This window comes from Salvelinus namaycush, chromosome 5, assembly GCF_016432855.1.
Source record: "Salvelinus namaycush isolate Seneca chromosome 5, SaNama_1.0, whole genome shotgun sequence".
NCBI classification, from domain to species: domain Eukaryota; kingdom Metazoa; phylum Chordata; class Actinopteri; order Salmoniformes; family Salmonidae; genus Salvelinus; species Salvelinus namaycush.
The window spans coordinates 15,209,509-15,235,489 of record NC_052311.1 but is presented as its reverse complement, the minus strand read 5'-3'; the positions used below and the strand labels follow the sequence as shown (position 1 = coordinate 15,235,489).

General features: G+C 44.2%; 2 protein-coding genes and 1 non-coding gene across 4 annotated transcripts; 1 reads left to right on the top strand and 2 right to left on the bottom strand.

Annotated features, from left to right (window-relative positions):
- Positions 1-11,961: 11,961 nt before the first annotated feature.
- On the top strand, positions 11,962-21,346 carry gla (galactosidase, alpha). 2 transcript variants are annotated; one of them, XR_005476955.1, is made up of 8 exons: positions 11,962-12,216; positions 12,907-13,081; positions 13,702-13,876; positions 14,032-14,123; positions 14,293-14,454; positions 14,725-14,922; positions 18,473-19,884; positions 19,937-21,346. XR_005476955.1 is itself a non-coding variant. In XM_038993644.1 (7 exons), the coding sequence occupies exons 1-7, from the start codon at positions 12,038-12,040 to the stop codon at positions 18,734-18,736; spliced, it is 1,245 nt and encodes a 414-aa protein (XP_038849572.1). In that variant the 5' UTR covers positions 11,962-12,037; the 3' UTR covers positions 18,737-21,346. The 2 variants fall into 2 exon arrangements, 1 of the variants encoding a protein (XP_038849572.1); XM_038993644.1 differs by having other exon boundaries at positions 18,473-21,346.
- Positions 20,789-25,668, bottom strand: LOC120047994 (60S ribosomal protein L36a-like). Its single transcript, XM_038993648.1, has 5 exons — positions 25,580-25,668; positions 24,236-24,341; positions 24,062-24,129; positions 21,639-21,761; positions 20,789-20,873 (listed from the first exon to the last, which is right to left on the bottom strand). Exons 1-5 carry the CDS (start codon positions 25,646-25,648, stop codon positions 20,853-20,855), a joined length of 387 nt encoding a protein of 128 aa, XP_038849576.1. The 5' UTR covers positions 25,649-25,668; the 3' UTR covers positions 20,789-20,852.
- Positions 22,115-22,251, bottom strand: LOC120048926. Its single transcript, XR_005477075.1, has one exon. It is a non-coding gene; the product is annotated as a small nucleolar RNA SNORA9 (small nucleolar RNA).
- Positions 25,669-25,981: the final 313 nt, after the last annotated feature.

Genomic DNA, 25,981 nt, shown 5'->3' with positions numbered 1-25,981 from the left:
CCGTAGCCTCCTCCAAATTAACCCCACTAGATTAAGGGGCAGCACCGGACTGAGGGGCAACACCGGAATGAGGGGCAACACCGGACTGAGGGGCAGCACCGGACTGAGGGACGGATCCTGGCTGGCTGGCTCTGGCGGATCCTGGCTGGACGGCGGATCCTGGCTGGACGGCGGATCCTGGCTGGACGGCTCTGGCCGCTCCTGGCTGGCGGAAGGCTCTGGCCGCTCCTGGCTGGCGGAAGGCTCTGGCCGCTCCTGGCTGGCGGAAGGCTCTGGCCGCTCCTGTCTGGCGGAAGGCTCTGGCCGCTCCTGTCTGGCGGAAGGCTCTGGCCGCTCCTGTCTGGCGGAAGGCTCTGGCCGCTCCTGTCTGGCGGAAGGCTCTGGCCGCTCCTGTCTGGCGGAAGGCTCTGGCCGCTCCTGTCTGGCGGAAGGCTCTGGCCGCTCCTGTCTGGCGGAAGGCTCTGGCCGCTCCTGTCTGACGGGCGGCTCTGACGGCTCGGGACAGACGGGCGGCTCTGACGGCTCGGGACAGACGGGCGGCTCTGACGGCTCGGGACAGACGGGCGGCTCTGACGGCTCGGGACAGACGGGCGGCTCTGACGGCTCGGGACAGACGGGCGGCTCTGACGGCTCGGGACAGACGGGCGGCTCTGACGGCTCGGGACAGACGGGCGGCTCTGACGGCTCGGGACAGACGGGCGGCTCTGACGGCTCGGGACAGACGGGCGGCTCTGACGGCTCGGGACAGACGGGCGGCTCTGACGGCTCGGGACAGACGGGCAGCTCTGACGGCTCGGGACAGACGGGCAGCTCTGACGGCCCGGGACAGACGGGCAGCTCTGACGGCCCGGGACAGACGGACAGCTCTGACGGCTCGCGACAGACGGACAGCTCTGACGGCTCGGGACAGACGGACAGCTCTGACGGCAGACAGTTCAGACAGCGCTGGGCAGGCAGACAGTTCAGACAGCGCTGGGCAGGCAGACAGTTCAGACAGCGCTGGGCAGGCAGACAGTTCAGACAGCGCTGGGCAGGCAGACAGTTCAGACAGCGCTGGGCAGGCAGGCAGCTCAGACAGCGCTGGGCAGGCAGGCAGCTCAGACACTGGCTGCGCTGGAGAGGAGGAAGGCTCTGACAGCGCTGGACAGGTGGGAGCAACTGGAGAGAGAAGACGGAGAGACAGCCTGGTGCGGGGGGCTGCCACCGGAGGACTGGTACGTGGAGGTGGCACCGGAAAAACCGGACCGTGAAGGAGGACACGTGCTCTTGAGCACCGAGCCCACCCAACCTTACCTGGTTGAATGGCCCCCGTAGCCCTGCCAGTGCGGCGAGGTGGAATAGCCCGCACTGGGCTATGCTGGCGAACCGGGGACACCATTTGTAAGGCTGGTGCCATGTACGCCGGCCCGAGGAGACGCACTGGAGGCCAGATGCGTTGGGCCGGCTTCATGACACCCGGCTCGATGCCCAACCTAGCCCGGCCAGTGCGGCAAGGTGGAATAGCCCGCACTGGACTAAGCACGCGTACTGGGGACACCGTGCGCTTTACCGCATAACACGGTGTCTGACCAGTACGACGCCCTCTCACTCCACGGTAAGCACGGGGAGTTGGCTCAGGTATCCTACCCGGCTTTGCCACACTCCGCGTGTGCCCCCCCAAGAAATTTTTGGGTCTGACTCTCGGGCTTCCGTGCTAGCCGCGTACCTTCATACCGCCGGTTCTTCTCTCCGGTTGCCTCTGCTCTCCTAACTGCCTCCAGCTGTTCCCATGGGAGGCGATCCTTTCCAGCCAGGATCTCCTCCCATGTGTAGCAACCCTTGCCGTCCAAGACGTCTTCCCATGTCCATTCCTGTGTCTGTCTCTGCTGCTGTCGCTGCCCTTTTCCACTCCGCTTGGTCCTTTGGTGGTGGGTGTTTCTGTAACGGCTGTCCTCGCTGACAGAAGGAGAGGACCAAAACGCAGAGTGGTTAGTGTTCATTATTTACTGAAAGTCAACAAAACACTTCAAAATACAAAACAACCAACAAACGTGACAAAACCGAAACAGTCCTGTGTGGCACAAAACCTGACACAGGAACAAACACCCACAAAACACCCGTGAAACCCAGGCTGCCTAAGTATGATTCTCAATCAGGGACAACAATTGACAGCTGCCTCTGATTGAGAATCATACCCGGCCGAACACAAACATCCCAACATAGAAAATCACACATAGACAAACCCACCCAACTCACGCCCTGACCAACTAAATAAATACAAGACAAAAGAAAACAGGTCAGGAACGTGACAGCCACACAGTATAAATTGGTATCAGGTAGTTGCTAATCGTGTTGAATTATTTGAAGTGAATGTCCTCTGTGTCACACCAGGTAAAAAATACCACCTCCCTGAAATAGCCTAGTTCTAGGACTATAAAATCCAGTGTTACCGGTATCCATGAATCTACTTGTCTAGTCAAGTCCTACACAGACAGACAGAGGATTTGTGACTGTGCTCAGACAAACAACAGGAAGACTGTCTGCAAAGATCCTTGAGCTGCTCTCTCCACCAGCCTGCCAGCAGCCTGTTTCTGTAGGAAACATACTGCCGCTACTCTTTGCTTGGCATTCTGCTGTGGCTATTCGTTTACCAGCTCCTACTCCAGCAATAAAGCAATAATATGCAGGTCTATCTAATTATTACAGGGGGCATGAGATCCATCAAGGCTCTTCAAAGTTGAGATTCGTCATGGCAACCTTGCATGCAGTACAGTGCTGCGAACGGCAATCATAGTCAGAGTGAAGGTCAGGCTTTGTGTACTCTCAGACTCTTTAAAGGACTACAAGCTGAATCATGTATCGATTACACTATTAAAATCGATTTTTATTTTTCAAATATACTGAAAGGCCCTTCACCAAGGCCTTGTAAGTCGTCATTGCGGTATAGTAGCTCTGCTAGATCATTATTAATAATATTTTAGATTGTAATCACGAGGAAGCCATTATTGAAAACCATTTTCATAACAGCGACCAATGTAAAATTATAATTAGGTGCATACGTTTCCCGGAATTACTCTCCCCACTGTTTGATTCACTATCTGGGCTTGGGCTTAAGTTTTGCAAATAGATGTTTCAACAGAGCTTTCAGTAGTAGGACTATTGAAATGCCAATGTGTGCGTGTGCGTGTGTGTGTGTTCCCACCTACAAGGACCAGAGTGTCTGGCCCTAGAAAATGTCCATCAATTCATCATACTGGGTATCATTTATCAAGTGGGACTGTTAACAATCTGTTCTCTCCAGAAATGTACAAGTAAATAAGAGTGAAGAAATAGTTTTAAAGTATTTTGGTGGCTGTTTACCAATATACAGATAAACTCAGCAAAAAAAGAAACGTCCTCTCACTGTCAACTGCGTTTATTTTCAGCAAACTTAACATGTGTAAATATTTGTATGAACATAACAAGATTCAACAACTGAGACATAAACTGAACAAGTTCCACAGACATGTGACTAACATAAATGGAATAATGTGTCCCTGAACAAAGGGGGGGTCAAAATCAAAAGTAACAGTCAGTATCTGGTGTGGCCACCAGCTGCATCTCCTCCTCACGGACTGCACCAGATTTTCCAGTGAGATGTTACCCCACTCTTCCACCAAGGCACCTGCAAATTCCCAGACATTTCTGGGGGGAATGGCCCTAGCCCTCACCCTCTGATCCAACAGGTCCCAGGCGTGCTCAATGGGATTGAGATCCGGGCTCTTCGTTGGCCATGGCAGAACACTGACATTCCTGTCTTGCAGGAAATCACGCACAGAACGAGCAGTATGGCTGGTGGCATTGTGGGTACCACATGAGGGAGGAGGATGTCTTCCCTGTAACGCACAGAGTTGAGATTGCCGGCAATGACAACAAGCTCAGTCCGATGATGCTGTGACACACCGCCACAGACCATGACGGACCCTCCACCTCCAAATTGATCCTGCTCCAGAGTACAGGCCTAGGTGTCACGCTCATTCCTTCGACGATAAACGCAAATCCGACCATCACCCCTGCTGAGACAAAACCGCGACTTGTCAGTGAAGAGCACTTTTTGCCAGTCCTGTCTGGTCCAGCGACGGTAGGTTTGTGCCCATAGGCGACGTTGTTGCCGGTGATGTCTGATGACGACCTGCCTTACAACAGGCCTACAAGCCCTCAGTCCAGCCTCTCTCAGCCTATTGCGGACAGTCTGAGCACTGACGGAGGGATTATGCGTTCCTGGTGTAACTCGGGCAGTTGTTGTTGCCATCCTGTATCTGTCCCGCAGGTGTGATGTTCGGATGTACCGATCCTGTGCAGGTGTTGTTACACGTTGTCTGCCACTGCGAGGGCGATCAGCTGTCTGTCCTGTCTCCCTGTAGCGCTGTCTTAGGCGTCTCACAGTACGGACATTGCAATTTATTGCCCTGGCCACATCTGCAGTCAGCATGCCTAAGGCACGTTCATGCAGATGAGCAGGGACCCTGGGCATCTTTCTTTTAGTGTTTTTCAGAGTCAGTAGAAAGGCCTCTTTAGTGTCCTTAGTTTTCATAACTTTGACCTTAATTGCCTACCGTCTGTAAGCTGTTAAGTCTTAACTACCGTTCCACAGGTGCATGTTCATTAATTGTTTACGGTTCATTGAACAGCATGGGACACTTCAGCGAGCAGGCCTTTCTAATCGACCTGGCCCGGGTATCCTGGAAGGATATTGACCTCATCCCGTCAGTAGAGGATGCCTGGTTATTTTTGAAAAATGCCTTCCTCACCATCTTAAATAAGCATGCCCCATTCAAGAAATTTAGAACCAGGAACAGATATAGCCCTTGGTTCTCTCCAGACCTGACTGCCCTTAACCAACACAAAAACATCCTATGGCGTTCTGCATTAGCATCGAACAGCCCCCGTGATATGCAACTTTTCAGGGAAGTTAGAAACCAATATACACAGGCAGTTAAAAAAGCCAAGGCTAGCTTTTTCAAGCAGAAATTTGCTTCCTGCAACACAAACTCAAAAAAGTTCTGGGACACTGTAAAGTCTATGGAGAATAAAAACACCTCCTCCCAGCTGCCCACTGCACTGAGGATAGGAAACTCTGTCACCACCGATAAATCCACTATATTTGAGAATTTTAATAAGCATTTTTCTACGGCTGGCCATGCTTTCCACCTGGCTACCCCTACCCCGGTCAACAGCACTGCACCCCCCACAGCAACTCGCCCAAGCCTTCCCCATTTCTCCTTCTCCCAAATCCAGTCAGCTGATGTTCTGAAAGAGCGGCAAAATCTGGACCCCTACAAATCAGCCGGGCTAGACAATCTGGACCCTTTCTTTCTAAAATTATCTGCCGCAATTGTTGCAACCCCAACTACTAGCCTGTTCAACCTCTCTTTCATGACGTCTGAGATTCCCAAAGATTGGAAAGCAGCTGCGGTCATCCCCCTCTTCAAAGGGGAGGGACACTCTTGACCCAAACTGCTACAGACCTATATCTATCCTAACCTGCCTTTCTAAGGTCTTCGAAAGCCAAGTCAACAAACAGATTACCGACCATTTCGAATCCCCCCGCACCTTCTCCGCTATGCAATCTGGTTTCAGAGCTGGTCATGGGTGCACCTCAGCCATGCTCAAGGTCCTAAACGATATCTTAACCACCATCGATAAGAAACAATACTGTGCAGCCGTACTCATTGACTTGGCCAAGGCTTTCGACTCTTTTAATCACCACATCCTCATCGGGAGACTCGATAGCCTTGGCTTCTCAAATGATTGCCTCGCCTGGTTCACCAACTACTTCTCTGATAGAGTTCAGTGTGTCAAATCGGAGGGCCTGTTGTCCGGGCCTCTGGCAGTCTCTATGGGGGTGCCACAGGGTTCAATTCTTGGGCCGACTCTCTTCTCTATATACATCAATGATGTTGCTCTTGCTGCTGGTGAGTCTCTGATCCACCTCTACGCAGACGACACCATTCTATATACTTCTGGCCCGTCTTTGGACACTGTGTTAACAACCCTCTAGACGAGCTTCAATGCCATACAACTCTCCTTCCATGGCCTCCAACTGCTCTTAAATACAAATAAAACTAAATGCATGCTCTTCAAACGATCGCTGCCTGCACCTGCCCGCCCGTCCAACATCACTACTCTGGATGTTTCTTACTTAGATTATGTGGACGACTACAAATACCTAGGTGTCTGGTTAGACTGTAAACTCTCCTTCCAGACTCACATCAAACATCTCCAATCCAAAGTTAAACCTAGAATTGGCTTCCTATTTCGCAACAAAGCATCCTTCACTCATGCTGCCAAACATACCCTCGTAAAACTGACCATCCTACTGATCCTCGAATTCAGCAATGTCATTTAAAAAATAGCCTCCAATACCCTACTCAATAAATTGGATGCAGTCTATCACAGTGCCATCCGTTTTGTCACCAAAGCCCCATATACTACCCACCACTGCGACCTGTACGCTCTCGTTGGCTGGCCCTCGCTTCATACTCGTCGCCAAACCCACTGGCTCCAGGTCATCTACAAGACCCTGCTAGGTAAAGCCCCGCTTTATCTCAGCTCGCTGGTCACCATAGCAGCACCCACCTGTAGCACACGCTCCAGCAGGTATATCTCTCTGATCACCCCCAAAGCCAATTCCTCCTTTGGCCTCCTCTCCTTCCAGTTCTCTGCTGCCAATGACTGGAACGAACTGCAAACTGAAACTGGAAACACTTATCTCCCTCACTAGCTTTAAGCACCAGCTGTCAGAGCAGCTCACAGATTACTGCACCTGTACATAGCCCATCTATAATTTAGCCCAAACAACTACCTCTTCCCCTACTGTATTTATTTATTTATTTTGCTTCTTTATACCCAATTATTTCTCTTTCTACTTTGCACATTCTTCCACTGCAAATCTACCATTCCAGTGTTTTACTTGCTATATTGTATTTACTTCGCCACCATGGCCTTTTTTTGCCTTTACCTCCCTTATCTCACCTCATTTGCTCACAATGTATATAAACCTATTTTTCTACTGTATTATTGACTGTATGTTTGTTTTACTCCATGTGTAACTCTGTGTTGTTGTATGTGTCGAACTGCTTTGCTTTATCTTGGCCAGGTCGCAATTGTAAATGAGAAATTGTTCTCAAATTGCCTACCTGGTTAAATAAAGGTGAAATAAAAAATAATATAAATAAAAATTGGAAACAGTGTTAAAACCCTTTACAATGAAGATCTGTGAAGTTATTTGGATTTTTACGAATTATCTTTGAAAGACAGGGTCCTGAAAAAGGGTTGAGTTGAGTTTATATGTGAAAGGGATGAATGGTATACTACACTTTTTAAAACATTAACTAAATTGACACACTGAAGCCCTTAAAGTGCTTATAAAGATGCAATCTGACTACATTTGCCATACTTCATGAGGTAAAAGGTTGATAGGTCATTGATATACACTAAATTACCAAAAGTATGTGGACTGATGTTGGACTGATGTTGGGGGATTAGGCCTGGCTCGCAGTCGGCATTCCAATTCATCCCAAAGGTGTTAGATGGGGTTGAGGTCAGGGCTCTGTGCAGGTCAGTCAAGTTCTTCCACACCGATCTCGATAAACCATTTCTGTATGGACCTCGCTTTGTGCATGGGGGAATTGTTATGCTAAAACAGGGAAGGGCCTTCCCCAAACTGTAGCCACAAACTTGGAAGCACAGAATCATCTAAAATGTCATTGTATGCTTTAGCGTTAATATTTCCCTTCACTGGAACTAAGGGGCCTAGACCGAACCATGAAAAACATCCCCAGACCATTATTCCTCCTCCACCAAACTTTACCGTTGGCACGATGCATTGAACCAGGTAGCATTCTCCTGGCATCCTCCAAACCCAGATTTGTCCGTCAGACTGTCAGATGGTGAAGCATGATTCATCACTCCAGAGAACGCGTTTCCACTGCTCCAGAGTCCAATGGCGGTGAGCTTTACACCACTCCAGCCAACGCTTGGCTTTGCGCGTGATGATCTTGGCCTTGTGTGCGGCTGCTCGGCCATGGAAACTCATTTCATGAAGCTCCCGACAAACAGTTCTTGGCAAGACGTTGCTTCCAGAAGCAATTTGGAACTCGGTAGTGAGTTTTGCAACCGAGGACAGACGATTTTTGTGAAATGTGACGAACTGACTTGTTGGTACGGTGCCACGTTGAAAGTCACTAAACTCTTCAGTAAGGCCATTCTACTGCCAATGTTTGTCTATGGAGATTGCATGCTGTGTGCTCGATTTTAAACACCTGTCAGCAACGTTTGTGGATAAAATAGCAAAATCCACTAATTTGAAGGGGTGTCCACCTACTTTTGTATGTGCTGTGTATGTTTAGTCTTGGGGGCAGGGGGCTTATCAGGTGGGCATAATACATTCACTGGACAGTTTATTAGGAACACCAGGCTGTTCACGAAAATGGATAGCTCCTGTGGTCGTGGCTTGCTATATAAAGTTACTGTTCGATTGGACATTAGAAAAGGCAAAACGAGTGACCTAAGCGACTTTAAGCGTGTATTGATCGTCGGTGCCAGGCGCGCTGCATCCAGTATCTCAGAAGCAGCTGCCCTCCTGGGCTTTTCACGCACATCTGTGTCTAGGGTTTACAGAGAATTGTGAGACAAACAAAAAAACAACCAGTCAGCGGCAGTCCTGCGGGCTAAAATAGCTTGTTGATCAGAGAGGTCGAAGGAGAACGGCAAGAATCGTGCAAGCTAACAGGCAGGCCACAAACAGACAAATAACGGCGCAGTACAACAGTGGTGTGCAACGCACAACTCGTCGATCCTTGTTACGGATGGGATATTGCAGCAGACGACCACATCGAGTTCCCCTCTTATCAGCTAAAAACAAGAAGCAGCAGCTCTACTGGGCCGCCCGATCACCAACGCTGGACAGGAGTGTGAACACATCGCCTGGAAACACGAGTTCAGTTTGAGAAAAATTTGACAATCTATCACTGCTGTGGCTGGGAGCGAGATCCTTTTTATAGTGAGGAAACCAAGTAAGTTTGTAACCAAGTAAATCGATGGTCAATCTCTCAGGTTGGACGAGTCATTTATAGCCTTCACTTCTTTGCCCAGGGTCTCTGATATACAGTGAGTATAGTGAATACAGTGAGTGATAAATTGTTTGTATCAGGCCTGTCCCTCTTGGTGAGGCCTCTGATGATGTTCAAGGCTGAAACACACACCCTTGACATTTGCACAAAGGTCAGGTTTTGTGTTCATTTTATGATGCTCGCTTTCTAGACCCATGACAGCACAGCAACAGGGATTATTATGATAGTCTGGAGTTATGCCATCTCAATAATTCTACCTTGCTTGTTTACAGTGTAGGCTGGGTGTTCACTAGCCCAATAATGGACTAAAGGAACCTAACATCACTCCTTATAGTCCAAGGACCTTACATGTTCTGTTTAAAGGCAAATTGGCTCTGGAAGCCAGAACAGTCAAATTCTCCATCTAAACGTAAATTGATTCTCAATTGCAGTACGGTTCTAGAAACTTAAGTTCATACCACATACAAATAAATTCACAAATGCAAAATACACACTTACTGTAGACTGTTTTAACCGGTTTTAACAGTTGCAGCCGACAGTATTTTTCAGTGACAACACGTTTGTGGCGTCCGTTTTCCATTTAGACACAGGTGTTCGAAGATGCAGATAGCTAATTAGCACAGGTAGTCTACTCTGTCTTCTGTCTGTTTTCCGTAAACAAGCGCTGTAACATGGAAATATGTGGGAACCCTAACCCTATAAATGTGTATCAATTTAACCTTTTGTTTTTGGAAAATTATTTCTTGCTGATATAAAAGATAAGGTCCTTATGCTTCCAAAACCGTACCGCAAGAGACGCGTGTTAATGTTCAGACCGAGCGTCGGAGCTCTTAACAAAACTCCACCATACAGAAGATCCCTTCGTCCAATGACTCTTATATGTAATGTAATGGAACTGAGAGTCATGATCAAGGGCCAGGTGTTCACCAGTCAAGAAGTTGTCTTTTCGGTGTGGCAACATTCTGATCATTGGATAGGCCTTGGCCTATAATTATAGTAAGATGTTTAATTGGTGCATGTGTCTGTGCATGTGGTTGTGGTTGTGATAATATTTTATGTGGACCTCAATTAGGCCAACACAGGGATAGCCTCCATATCAGATTTGGAGAGCCTTGACACACAGGTCAAATACCAATTTTTGACACCTATTTCATACCTGATACACTTGCTTTTTCTGTTGATTTCAATGCTGCTGAATAGTCAGGTCATTGACAACGCATGGCTGCTTCTCTAACGTTGCCAACGGTGTGTGAACATGTATAATCTCGTTAAAATGCGCTTGAGGTGGGTAAAACATTGACTGTGTTCGAGACGGTTCGAGAGGATTAAAACCACAATGCATCATGGGTAAATTGACTGACTGATCTACAAATAATAATAGGTAGTTATTCATGATGCAAGGTTCTTTGTAGCTCAGCCAGTCAGCAATTGCATGCAATGTCAAACAAGCCCATCAGGGCCAGTATTGTGCAGAAAATCTCCCCCCTGACAGAATTCCCCCCCCCATTCGCGTTCTTCATTGCTGCGACTTGCTTGCTAGTTGAGATTTCTGCTCTTCACTCCGTTGTCAGTTTAGCCTACATTTCACTGATCTCAGTAGCAGAGAGCATTTTTGTCTGCAGTTTTCAGTTTGGCTATTTGTTTCAAGTGTATTAGTCTAATAATAAACCTCTTTGCCAAAATGTGTCATCTCTCCCATGTCTTATTCGACTAGTAGTTGTTCTGAAATGTTTATTGCTTGCCTACATTTGACTCCCTCCTCTATGTTTAATATAACACACATACATTAATTATTAATTTCAGTTGCCTATCCTGATGTGAAGTTTGTTCTATAGAAAGTATTTGACTCTAATGACAAAATTAAGGAAATTAGAAGGGGGGGGGGGGGGTTCGGCAAGGCCATTTTCTTGCCACGAATTTTGGCAGGAGATTTTTGGCACAACACCGGCTCCAGGTATAAGTGACATAAGTGGTCGCTTAAAAAGCCTCCTTTTTTTTGTGGGGGGGGGCGACTCAGTCGGGGTTTCAATTGACAGTTAACAGTTAATATAGTAGAATACACAAGGTGGAAGTTGAAAATTTGGTTGTGCATCAACAATTTTTGTATTTTTATGTCAGTCACTCAATTAGCCATGTCAGCTAACAATTTTCAGATTGGTAAATTAGTCTAGCCAGCTATCTAAACTTGTAGTTATCATGGCAGAACAACTACCAGGCACGCAGGGCATGTGTAGTGTGAGCGCTGCGTTAATCGAATCCGGTATCAGGATAAATAAAAAGCAAGGTCTGCTAACTTTCTTTAATTATGTTTAATTAACGCAAGCAATAAATGGCAAATGCAATTTTCGTATATACGGGTTCGCTGTATCACCGCGCAGGGTACAACAGAGAACTCTGGAATGTGCGCAAACCACAGTTATTATACTATGACAGCCATCCATTGGCCTATCACATTAGAGGCTGAGCGTGGTTTAAACTTTGCTCAGCCTATCGCTGGCACTCAGACTTGTCCCAGTCCCTTGGTGCTCTCCTCTGTCCGCATCTGGTCGTTGGGTAGATTAGATCCATCTTGTGTCTCACCCCAGATTCTACACTCAAACAGTTCCTAATATGGTATAAAAAAAGCTACAGCCAGACCTGTAGCTCATTCTTTTCAAACGTAGCAAAAAGGATTATGAAGTTATGTCCAGGTGCACATCACAAGTTACAGGCAAAAATGTTGAATTTACAATCCATGTCATCAAGCAAACACTTGACACAGGTGCGCTTCCTTGTTTATATCCAGACACGGGTGCAACGTGATTGGCTAGTTTCCAGCGCATCATGATATTACTGGTCCATGTTGCAGTCAATCTTCCGGTAAGGCGGACCCAGTTTGTGTCACTATCAGGAAATAGACGTGCTTTTAATTCACACATTGTTGATGAAGATTATTCGTTAGTCAAATGAAACCAGTAACTCAAATGGGTGCTGTAGTTCTGGTGCTATTTACAATCGGTGCTTTTATCAGTCCAGTTCGATCTCTGGACAATGGTCTCGCGCTCAAGCCTACAATGGGTTGGCTGCATTGGGAGAGATTCATGTGCAATGTCGACTGTGACACGGACCCCAATAATTGCATCAGGTATGACATCTGGCTTCACCCTCAACTCTACACGTACATTTAAATGTTCCAGACTCAATCAAACATTGAAGGCAAGGTAAACACAATTGACAGTATGGGTATAATTTTGTGGCACGTTCCAACAGGAATCTTTTCCAAAAACTTCGTAAGTACAAGGATGCCAACAAACAACGCATACAAAGTAGCATTATCAATTCACCTAGCTAACTAGCTGCCGAATAGGCATCAACTCACCACGTAGCTTATTCTTAATGTTTGTCCACAGGCTACCAGAGTGAGGACAGACATTTTTCGGAATAAACGTTGGGAGTGAAAAACTTAATTAAATAGCCCCCAGCATCTTATTCTGCCGCTATACAACTCTGTATGCGTTGTTTGTTGGCAGCCTTGTTATTTACGACGTTTTTGCAACAGATTCCTGTTGGAACGTTCCACAAAGTATCCCCACCCAAATTGACACCACTAAACTAGCTTAGACCATTCCGATGACCGCTCAATTCAAACTCATAGCAGGAAGTAGAGTAACTGTAGGCGGTAACATTAATGTTAGTGGGGTGGTTCTACATTCATCAGGTATAAATGGCCTCACACGTTCACTGTTACTTCATTGACACATTGAAGCATAGTTAATATGACAATATGAACTGGCTAATAGTTTCCTCTGTCTGTCCCTGATCTCTGTGCTGCTAGTGAGAATCTCTACATGCAGATGGCAGATGTGATGGTGATGGAAGGCTGGAAGGAGGCTGGCTACGAGTATGTCTGCATCGATGACTGTTGGCCCAGCCACCAACGTGATGCCAAGGGACGCCTTCAGGCAGACCCGAAGCGGTTCCCCAGAGGCATCAAGAAACTGGCCGACTATGTGAGTGTATAGGCTACAGAGAGGTCATGCTCATTAGGGCACACATGTAGAAAAATGTTTTGCAATGGAAAATTAAAATAATCATTTACTTTTGGGCCATTTTTTGGGGTTTCATGTCTACTGAACATGAACCAGTTGTTGAGGGACAACTTATATTATCCACATACAGTTGGTGATGCACTGCTTATGTCAGCTCTAACTCCAATGTTTTCTAGTTCCCAGTGCTTTTCTAGTTCCCAGTGCTTTTCTAGTTCCCAGTGCTTTTCTATCACACACTCTGTGTCACTTTAACACAACAAACAGAAACATGTCCTTCCTCGAGTGATAACCTACCCACTGGGACTGTATTATGTTATGTGGTTTACTAATTAGATCATCCACTTTGCTAAGAGTGACACATAACTATGAGCAAACAGAAAGGGAATATTGCTATTACCATGGTGCTAAATGACCAAAGGTTTCAAAACCCTCTGAAGTGCCATGAAAATGTGGTTTGGTAATACAACATCACCATCTACTGGTTTCAACTGTGAGGGTCCACTTTGTTCATGGATTTTGGCCTACAAGACAAACCTTTTCTAAAAGCCTTATTGTAAAATGATTTGTGATTGGTTATACAGGTTCATTCCAAGGGTCTCAAGTTGGGGATCTATGCTGATTTGGGAACCTTTACATGTGGAGGCTTTCCAGGGAGCCTGGGATACTACGACATCGACGCTCAGACCTTTGCTGATTGGGGTGTGGATCTGCTCAAATTTGATGGGTGCTACATGAAGTGGACTTTACTGGGAGAAGGTGATTTATATATTAAATGTCATGCTACAAAATGACTAATTCAACAGCTCAAAAGTCTTTCAGATTAAGTTACGTTTCATGAATTGAATAGAGAGTGATTGATTGGTAACACCCGAAACCTTATAATTACTGCTGTGTGACCTTTTTTTCCCCAGGTTACACAAACATGTCAATAGCACTGAACCAAACTGGGAGAAGTATCCTGTACTCCTGCGAGTGGCCACTGTATGAGTGGCCGTACCATCAGGTAGGAAAAGAGGCGAGGTGGTAAATGCCTTTATTCCTTCAGTTCATTGGCTAATGAAAATGCTAAATATACCAGAAACTGAATTGATTTAATGTTAGTCAGGAGGATTCATTCATGATTCATTTTGCATTGATTAATGTGTCCCACCATGTCAATGATGTACTCACAGCCAGACTATGCTGCCATACGGAAGGTCTGTAACCACTGGCGCAACTTTGCGGATGTGTATGACTCCTGGGACAGTGTGAAGACCATCTTGGACTGGACTGCCGACCATCAGGACGTCATTGTCCCAGCGGCTGGGCCTGGGGGCTGGAATGACCCTGACATGGTACTGTGGCGGTTCCACTTTTTGCTATGGATAAGGAGTTGGGGCCAATTCATCCCATTGTTTTCTATGGGGAATGTTTAAGTGAACTTCCTGAATTGACCAATCGAATCCTGCTACTCAGTTGATGGCGTTTAGTTTTACTGTTTCACTGGTCTGAGTAATGATTAATCATCAACTTTTCATCTTACTCACACCAGCTGTTCCTGCCATAACCCATGTACTTTGTCTGAATAGTATGTCTGATTGACATTGATGGTGTTCCTTCCTCAGCTGGTGATTGGAAACTTTGGCCTGAGTCACGCCCAACAGGAGTCTCAGATGGCATTGTGGGCCATCATGGCCGCCCCTCTGCTGATGTCCAATGACCTGAGAGACATCTGCCCCCGGTCCAAGCAGCTGCTGCAGAACACAAGGATCATCGACATCAGTCAGGACCCACTGGGCAGGCAGGGCTATCGCACAGCCAAGGTAGTACACCTCTACTCTGTCACTCACTGGGGATATTTCATGGTAATGCACAATGGAGAATAGAATTACCGCCACACATAAAACAAACAGGGCATATGCTACTTCTGTTGTGCAGTACCAAATCCTACTTTAAATGTGACTACTCGGTGCTAATACATTTCAATACAACACTGAACCAAAATATAAACGCAACATGTAAAGTGTTGGTTCCATGTTTCATGAGCTGAAATAAAAGATCCCAGAAATTGTCCATAAGTACAAAAAGCTTATTTGTCTAAAATGTTGTGCCCAAATATGTTTACATCCCTGTTAATGAGCATTTCTCCTTTGCCAAGATCCATCCACCTGACAGGTGTGGCATATCAGTAAGCTGATTAAAAAATTATCATTACACAGGTGCACCTTGTGCAGGGGACAATAAAAGGCCACTCTAAAATGTGCAGTTTTGTCACACAACACAATGCCACAGATATCTAAAGTTGAGGGAGGCTGCATTTGGCTGACTACAGGAATGTCCACCAGAGCTGTTGCCAGAGAATTGCATGTTCATTTCCCTACCATAAGCCTCCTCCAACATCGTTTTAGAGAATTTGGCAGTACATCCAACCGGCCTCACAACCGCATACCATGTGTAACCACACCAGCCCAGGACCTCCACATCCGGCTTCTTCACCTGGGAGATTGTCTGAGACCAGCCACCCGGACAGCTGATGAAATTGGGTTTTCACAAACAAAGAATTTCTGCACAAACTGTCAAACAGTCTCAGGGTAGCTCATCTGCGTGCTCGTTGTCCTCACCAAGGTCTTGACCTGACTGCAGTTTGGCATCGTAAGCGACTATGTGGGCAAATGCTCACCTTTGATGGCCACTGGCACGCTGGAGTAGTGTGCTCTTCACGGATTAATCTCTGTTTCAACTGTACTGAGCAGATGGCATTGTGTGGGAGAGCAGTTTGCTGATGTCAATGTTGTGAACAGAGTGCCCCATGGTGGCAGTGGGGTTATAGTATGGGCAGACATAAACTACAGACAATTATCAATAGCAATTTGAATGCATAGAGAAACCATGACGAGATCCTGAGAACCATTGTCGTGTCATTTCATCTGCTGCCATCACCTCATGTTTCAGCATAATGTACAGCCCCATGTTGCAAGGCTTTGTACACAATTCCTAGAAGCTGGAAATGCCCTGCATACTCACCAGACATGTCACCAATTGAGCATCTTTGGGATGCTCTGGTTTGACGTGTACGACAGCGTGTTCCAGTTTCCACCATTATCCAGCAACTTCGCACAGCCATTGAAGAGCAGTAGGACAACATTCCACAGGCCACAATCAACAGCCTGATCAACTCTATGTGAAGATGTCGCGCTGCATGAGACAAATGGTGGTCACACCAGATACTGACAGTTTCTTTTTCTTTCTTAAGGGTATTTGTGACCAACCGATGCATATTTGTATTCCCAGTCATGTGAAATCCATAGATTAGGGCCCAATTTATTTATTTCAATTGACTGATTTCCTTTATGTGAACTGTAACACATTAAAATCTTTGAAATTGTTGTGTTTTTTATATTTTTGTTCAGTGTAATAATGGTCAAATACCCTTATGCAGCTACACTATCACAGGGCCTAATCAAACTCAAAAAGCCTGAAACACCAAAGAAATGACATCTAACATCATGCATTCACTATAAATTGCCAACTCCGAAACCATATGGCGTTCATCTGTAGCCACATAAAATATTTACTTTCCCCCAATAATCAACACCACCGATGCCGGTAACACATATAGACGGGTTGGTTGTTTAGCAACACAACAGTCACGTGGCGAAGTCGGTTAGGACCTCTACTTTGTGCATGACACAAGTAATTTTTCCAACAATTGTTTACAAACAGATTATTTCACTTATAATTCACTGTATCACAATTCCAGTGGGTCAGAAGTTTACATACACTAAGTTGACTGTGCCTTTAAACAGCTTGGAAAACTCCAGAAAATTGTCATGGCTTTAGAAGCTTCTGATAGGCTAATTGACATCATTTGAGTCAATTGGAGGTGTACTTGTATCTCAAGGCCTACCTTCAAACTCAGTGCCTCTTTGCTTGACATCATGGGAAAAATCGAAAGAAATCAGCCAAGACCCCAGGAAAAAAATTGTAGACCTCTACAAGTCTGGTTCATCCTTGGGAGCAATTTCCAAATGCCTGAAGGTACCACATTCATCTGTACAAATAATAGTACGCAAGTATAAACACCATGGGACCACGCATCCGTCATACCGCTCAGGAAGGAGACGCGTTCTGTCTCCTAGAGATGAACGTACTTTGGTGCAAAAACTGCAAATCAATCCCAGAACAACAGCAAAGGACCTTGTGAAGATGCTGGAGGAAACGGGTACAAAAGTATCTATATCCACAGTAAAACGAGTCCTATGTCGACAACCTGAAAGGCCACTCAGCAAGGAAGAAGCCACTGCTCCAAAACCGCCATAAAAAAGCCAGGAGATGGTTTGCAACCGCACATGGGGACAAAGATTGCACTTTTTGGTGAAATGTCCTCTGGTCTGATGAAACAAAAATAGAACTGTTTGGCTGTAATGACCATCGTTATGTTTGGAGGAAAAAGCGGGAGGCTTGCAAGCCAAAGAACACTATCCCAACCGTGAAGCACGAGGGTGGCAGCATCATGTTGTGGGGATGCTTTGCTGCAGGAGGGACTGATGCACTTCACAAAATAGATGGCATCATTAGGGAGGAAAATGATGTGGATATATTGAAGCAACATCTCAAGACATCAGTCAGGAAGTTAAAGCTTGGTCGCAAATGGGTCTTCCAAATGGACAATGACCACAAGCATACTTACAAAGTTGTGGCAAAATAGCCTAAGGACAACAAAGTCAAGGTATTGGAGTGGCCATCACAAAGCCCTGACCTCAATCCTATATAAAATGTGTGCGAGCAAGGCCTACAAACCTGACTTAGTTACCCCAGCTCTGTCAGGAGGAATGGGCCAAAATTCACACAACTTATTGTGGGAAGCTTGTGGAAGGCGACCTGAAACATTGACCCACGTTAAACAATTTAAAGGAAATGCTACCAAATACTAATTGAGTGTATGTAAACTTCTGACACACTGGGAATGTGATGAAAGCTGAAATAAATCATTCTCTCTACTATTATTCTGACATTTCACATTCTTAAAATAAAGTGGTGATCCTAACTGACTTAAGACAGGGAATTTTTACTAGGATTAAATGTCAGGAATTGTGAAAAACTGAGTTTAAATGTACTCCGCATTGCGTCGTGCATAAGAACAGCCCTTAGCCATGGTATATTGGCCGTATATCACAAACCCCTGAGGTGCCTTATTGCTATTATAGACTGGTTACCAATGCAGTTAGAGCAGTAAAAATAAATGTTTTGTCATACCCGTGGTATACGGTCTGATATACCACGGCTTTCAGCCAATCAGTATTCAGGGCTCGAACCACCCAGTTTATAATCTGAAATCAGGCTGTTGAAACTAACCTGACTGTTGATTGACAGGTGGACAGTTTCGAGGTGTGGGAAAGACACCTGTCTGGTGGCCGGTTGGCTCTGGCAGTGATGAACAAGCAGGAGATCGGTGGTCCCCGAGGCTTCCCCCTCACCCTGGCCACGCTGCCTAGCTGGAAGATCTGCCACCCCCAGTGTAATGTCACCCAGGTCCTGCCCAGCTACAAGGAGCTGGGGGTCCAGACCCTACTCAGTAAACTTGTGGTGGTGGTCAACCCTTCTGGCACAGCACTGCTGACTGTCACCCCCATTTAAGTGTGACTTCAACACCCAATGGCAATTATGGAAGGACATGCCCAACGTGAGCAGTTCTTTAGTATGGTGTAGCTAGCAGACAAGCATATGGGCCCTGGCCCTCACCCAGCACTGATTGAAATGCACAGGATTTATGAACCTTAGAATAGGTTATTTAGTTGGTGTGCTTCCCTTGAATTATTAGAGGGATTTTTCATCTTTATTTTAAGTGTGGAATGTGTTAGTAATTGTTCATGTTTTGTATGCCAATTGTTCTGGTCACAAAAAGGAGATTTGCTGGATGGCAGACACCTGAATGTTCAGATATCAAAAATCAGTAGTACTGTAACAATTTTTCCTGATTTGCAATAACTGTTACTTTGGTACAATCATGTTTGGAAATGTTCACATTTAATTAAAGGGGCAATCTGGAATTCAAACAAAACCAAAGCCATCAACCTGCCACTTTTTTGGTAAACTTCGGGATGGGTCTGGAAAAACATTACTTAAATTTACGGTAACACTTCAACCAGCGTTATCACATGGTTATAACCATGTCAATGTCATAACAGCTGACATAACTTGTCAAAATGGGATCATAACATTGTCATGACCCATATTTACACCTGTTGTGACGTTATTTTTATGGCTGGTTATGACACTTGCATAAGTGTCAAAACCCACATTTATTCAAATGTTTTTTCCCTACCAAGAAGTCCTTCGTAATTCTTTAGTCATTTTTTTCTTCATATTTTAAATAACTTGTAGAAAACACTTTGACCCTGTGACTAAGAAAATAATGCTTTTTGAAAGTGTCAAAGTGTATGACCAGAATATATACCCTTATGTCAAGAGGGTGTCTTGTCCTGCATACATCCCAGTCATCAGCAAGTGTTGGGGTCGGTGCATGTCTGACATCAATGTGTGTGCAATTACAATTTAATTTGGTCAATTTTAGAAAATTATAGTAAACATACTGTTGACAAGTAGGCTATATGGTGTAATGGAATGTTTTGCCTTGTGTGGTAGATGTCATAACCAGCCATAAAATTACTTCTGTGGTAGGTTTACACTTCTGTAGTTGTCTTAACCAGCCATAAAATTACTTCTGTGGTAGGTTTACACTTCTGTAGTTGTCTTAACCAGCCATAAAATTACTTCTGTGGTAGGTTTACATTTCTGTAGTTGTCTTAACCAGCCATAAAATTACTTCTGTGGTAGGTTTACACTTCTGTAGTTGTCTTAACCAGCCATAAAATAATGCAATATGTCAAACTTATGACGCTGGTTGTCCCCAAATTTCCACAGGCAAGGACTGACCATATCGAAATGATTGTTTTAAATATTTTCAATGCTGTCTTTGCACTACCCTAGTTAGCATTGGCTGGCAAAACTACTGCCAACTTCCTTCAAACTACACAGGCAAAAATTGTATCCATGTGTTCATCTGACTCTGTAAGTAGAACAAGGGCTTTAATCCCAAAATCTCATTTTGGGTTCTTATCACTTCAATATACGTACACACACTAGATATGGGACCCCACCGTTGTAAAAATATTTTGGAAGCTATAGAAATGCATTTATTAGATTTTTTTTTTATTTTTTTTAAATGTGACCTAAACAAGAATGTATACAAACATTCCTTATAGTATAATTTGATATTAATGTAAGCGTACAACAAATATACTTAAATACATGCAATTGTCCTTGAAACATTTAATTGAAATACTGTATTATTCCATTCATTCCTATGGAGGACTGCTCCTACTAGGGAGTGCCAATATGGCCGATCGGTGTCTTCAGAGCCTCTCAATGGCCGATACATAGCGTCAGCATTCTAGGGTTTATATACATCATTCGGTTCTGATGGGTTTAGACTGTTGTACTAAGCCCATGAGGAGATGATTCAGGCATGGTTATCCGCTAGTGTTTATACTGATGTGCTTCAACCAGTCTTGGAAAGGTTAAGTTGTAAATTCTGGAATGGCCAATTACATCTTCATATCCACCAACTAATTGCCATCATCTTGTAATTACCACCAAGGTACAGTTAAGGAGAGATGAGACATCTGGTAAAATTTTAATACATTTATTGGGGGGAAAAACGACAAGTCCATCCAATAGATTGACCCACAGTCTAGAACTGGATGACCTGGCCCTGAAAGGAGACAATACAAACAAGGTTACAAGGCAGCTCAGATATTCAACCAGCACATTGAAACTATTCACCTTTCCACAACGAAAAATCCGAAACACCACTTCTGAATCCAATCACATCTTTCAATTTGACAACTTAATAGAACTTGTTAACATTCATTAGGGCATATCTAAAATCCAAACAATTCAAGAGCCGCACACGTTTGGCCAGAGAGGGCCTTCAGACTGCTATTGTCAATTCCTCTACAGGCTGTCTAATAACCCCTGAGTTCAGAGGAAGCATGCATTTTTGTAATTGACTAAATGTTCTATAGAGCAACGATTTAAAGTGGGAAAACTCAGAGGTGTATCAAGGATAGTTTAACATTGTCAAATGTCACCAACGATAACACTAAAAAACAGCAGGCTCTGGACCTTGTAGGGTAAGAGTTGAATAACCCTGGTACAGTACATTCAGAAAGTATTCAGACCCCTTGACTTTCCCACATTTACTTTACAGCCTTATTCTAAAATTGATTAAATTGTTCCCCCCCTCATTAATCTACACACAATATGCCATAATGACAAAATATTCTCACATTAAAAATAAACTGAAATATCACATTACCATAAGTATTCAGACCCAGACCCTTACTTTCCAAATGCACTGTGCATACACACATTGCTTTTCATGGCTGTGGAACAAATACACAACCCATCCCACATGCAGAATAAACATGGGCCAGGAACATCTGTGTTGCACTACTTGGCTAGAGTTTGTGCTTACCTTTCTCTTCTTGTCACCTCCCAGCTCAAAGTGCTTGCATCTCTTGATGGGCACCATTCTCTTGGCCCTGCAGTTGGGCTCCACACACTCCAGCCTTAACACGATCTTCTTTGTGGTCTTGGCCTGAGGAGAGAATACAATGTTACCACAGTCCAGGATCCATGCACACATGACACAAGGCAGCGGCATTCTGATGATCTACCCCTCTCCTGAAGTGTGTTCTCGTTCACTCCCCTTCATGCATTAAATGGCTAGAGGAAGTTACCACCCATTCCTTTCAAATCCATGAGAGGGCGTTTGAGTGCAAAATTTGGGAAAGGGGTGGATAATCACAGCGTTGCCAGCGTTTCTCAATTTCAGAGCTCAAAATCCTACCCCCAACACCTTTTCATTTTCTGGAGTGTAAAAATATTGTCAATACTGTATTATATGTAGGTGCCGAAGTAAAGGAGAAATAAAGTGTTCATTAATAATCAAGTTGTCTGAGGTTTACCTATAACCTTGCCATGGAAAAGACACAGCAGGGCCTCAAACCATCTCAGTTTTCTCTAGCAGACACCTTAGGAAAGGACAAAGCCACTACAGGCCAAGCCTCGCTGACAATGACCTGCACAAATAGTACACATTTGTAAGGTATATCAGTGGTTCAACTCCTTTCCTTGAGTAATCAACAGTACATGTACAGTTGAAGTCGGAAGTTTACATACACCTTAGCCAAATACATTTAAACTCAGTTTTTCACAATTCTTGACATTTAATCCCTGTTTTAGGTCAGTTAGGATCACCACTTTCTTTTAAAAATGTGAAATGTCAGAATAATAGAGAATGATTTATATCAGCTTTCATCACATTCCCAGTGGGTCAGAAGTTTATATACACTCAATTAGTATTTGGTAGCATTGCCATTAAATTATTTAACTTGGGTCAAACATTTCAGGTAGCCTTCCACAAGCTTCCCACAATAAGTTGGGTGAATTTTGGCCCATTCCTCCTGACAGAGCTGGTGTAACTGAGTCAAGTTTGTAGGCCTCTTTGCTCGCACACGCTTTTTCAGGTTCTGCTCACAAATTTTCTATAGGATTGAGGTCAGGGCTTTGTGATGGCCACTCCAAAACCTTGACTGTTGTCCTTAAGCCCTTTTGCCACAACTTTGTAAGTATGCTTGGGGTCATTGTCCATTTGGAAGACCCATTTGCGACCAAACTTTAACTTCCTGATTGATGTCTTGAGATGTTGCTTCAATATATCCACATAATTGTCCTACCTCATGATGCCATCTTTTGTCAAGTGCACCAGTCCCTCCTGCAGCAAAGCATCCCCACAACATGATGCTGCCACCCTGTGCTTCACGGTTGGGATGGTGTTAATTGGCTTGCAAGCCTCCCCCTTTTTCCTCCAAACATAACGATGGTCATTATGGCCAAACAGTTCTATTTTTGTTTCATCAAACCAGAGGACATTTCTCCAAAAAGTACGATCTTTGTGCAGTTGCAATGTGCAGTTGCAAACCGTAGTCTGGCTTTTTTATGGCGGTTTTGGAGCAGTGGCTTCTTCCTTGCTGAGCGGCCTTTCAGGTTATGTCGATATAGGACTCATTTTACTGTGGATATAGATACTTTTGTATCCGTTTCCTCCAGCATCTTCACAAGGTCCTTTGCTGTTGTTCTGGGATTGATTTGCACTTTTCGCAGGAAAGTATGTTCATCTCTAGGAGACAGAACACGTCTCCTTCCTGAGCGGTATGATGGCTACATGGTCCCATGGTGTTTATACTTGCGAACTATTGTTTGTACAGATGAACGTGGTACCTTCAGGCATTTGGAAATTGCTCCCAAGGATGAACCAAACTTGTGGAGGTCTACAAAATGTATTTCCTGGGGTCTTGGCTGATTTCTTTTGATTTTACCATGATGTTAAGCAAAGAGGCATTGAGTTTGAAAGTAGGCCTTGAAATACATCCACAGGTACACCTGCAGTTGACTGAAATGATGTCAATTAGCCTATCAGAAGCTTCTAAACCCATGACATAATTTTCTGGAATTTTCCAAGCTGTTTAATGGCACAGTCAACTTAGTGTATGTAAACTTCTGACCCACTGGAATTGTGATACAGTGAATTATAAGTGAAATAATCTGTCTGTAAACAATGGTTGGAAAAATTACTTGTGTAATTAGTAGATGTCCTAAATGACTTGCCAAAACTATAGTTTGTTTAACAAGAAATTTGTGAAGTGGTTGAAAAACGAGTTTTAATGACTCCAAGCTAAGTGTGTGTAAACTTCCGACTTCAACTCTATGTTGCCCCAGACCCCCAGGACTACTTAACTGTACTGTTTGGGTTCCTCAAGGATAGGAGAAGTATACCACTGATATAAGGTACCTTTTGGTAACATATCCAGTACACACAAAGCTTTGCAAGCTTACCTTTTTGCGGAAAATAGGCTTGGTCTGTCCACCGTAACCGGACTGCTTTCTGTCATATCTCCGCTTACCTAAAACACAGATCGTACATCAATTATTTAACTTGCAACACCTAGCAGTCCATACTGCGTCATATGTTCATCACATCTGCCAATGCTCATATTGAGACAAACTCACCCTGTGCGTAGAGGGAATCCTTTCCCTTCTTGTACTGGGTAACTTTGTGAAGCTGGTGTCTCTTGCACTTCTTGCAGTAGGTCCTGCGTGTCTTCGGCACGTTCACCTGAATCACAGATTTAGAATGTATACTGACAAAGTGCTGCAATCTGGTACATTTAAAGTACCTCTTCATTCAAATTGAGTCTCTGGGCTTCACAGTAAATATCCAGCATGGGAACAGGTCACTACCATTCAACCTAGGGGGCTACTAGCCGAGGAACACTCGAACTCCCTTCGCATATCGAGGCAGAGTGGAGTTTGGATAACTGGTCATGCGATTTCCTTTCAACAACATTGAGTCACCAGCAGTCGATATGTGTAAAAATGTAAATTCTGAAAACGCTTACCAGAACCTATATTTGTAACTGCGGTCCTTCCGCGGGGTGCTGAAATTCATACTTTTAATTTAAAAAGTATTGAATACAAGCAGCTTTTTCCTACATTATTTTATATACAGCAGAAAATCCGCTCCAAGTGTTTTTAATTTTTGAAATCTGTTCCAAAGTATTCCCACACATAACAGAGACATACAGTATGTGATCGTATACAAATGTAAGGTTTGAAATTATTCTGTTTTATTATATTAAGCTTCTTGCGGTCAATTTGCAGTTGACAAATTATTAGTAATCATGTTCTGACCCTCTGACCATCCGCTCAAGAAAAAAAATCGTCGCGCAGCTGAATTTAGTTGATGATCCCTGATACAAGAGAACGGAGTTAGCTAAGCGTTTCTCAGGTAGGCCAAGAGCCTTTGCACCATCTATGTGGCATTTTTGTTCCAACGACTACATGTACATGCGTTTAGTGTTGTTGACTCAAAAAGTTGTATAATCAACTCTACCAACAATCCATTTGCCAAAGGCTTGTGTGAGCAGCTAGCTCCATTGTTACACAACAGGATCTCCTTGATAGCACGCATCATTGGGCAGCACTACTTGGTAGTTATAATACATTTGCTATGATTACAACTTTGAAAGGTATTTGGCAAGGATGCATTTATAAAATGTTAACACCATTCATTGGCAAGAACACAGTAATAAGGGCAATTTCAATAGGAGACTGTCACTCATTAACTAGCTAGGTAGTTAGCGATACAATCACCGTAGCGTAGCCATTCGCTCGAGTTTTGTATATAGGCAACTTTTGGGGGGATATACAGATAAAATCATGAATAAAGGGATATACATGTCCCTAACTATTGCATTCACACATTGGGTACTTTCAAATGTAACAAGTGAATGTATAGTTTGAAGATTACAGTTGATATTTTTTTTAAAGTCTATTAGTGATTGAGTTCCATACCATGGCGACGACCCGATCCAGACGAAAAGAGGAAGGATGACGCCGGAAGCACTTTTTCATAAAGAACATTGGATACCAATGGGTCCTAATTTTGAACACTGCCACCTTGTGTTTATGAGTGTAGAATAGAACCAAGTTGACCACAAGTAGTAGTAGTAGTCCTCCAGTACAAAGCTTTAAAAAATATCGATATATTAGTAAAATGACAAGGCTACTGGTGTGTATGCTTAATCATATGAGAATCCATGAAGTCATCAAATGTTTCAGAATTATAAATTATTACCCGATAAATTATACTTTAATAATCATAATTTAAATCAGGTTCCTTTGGGTTCCATGCAGGTGATGTGATAAATTAGGGCTAAACATATATTTCATTGCAGATGACCATAAATACACTAT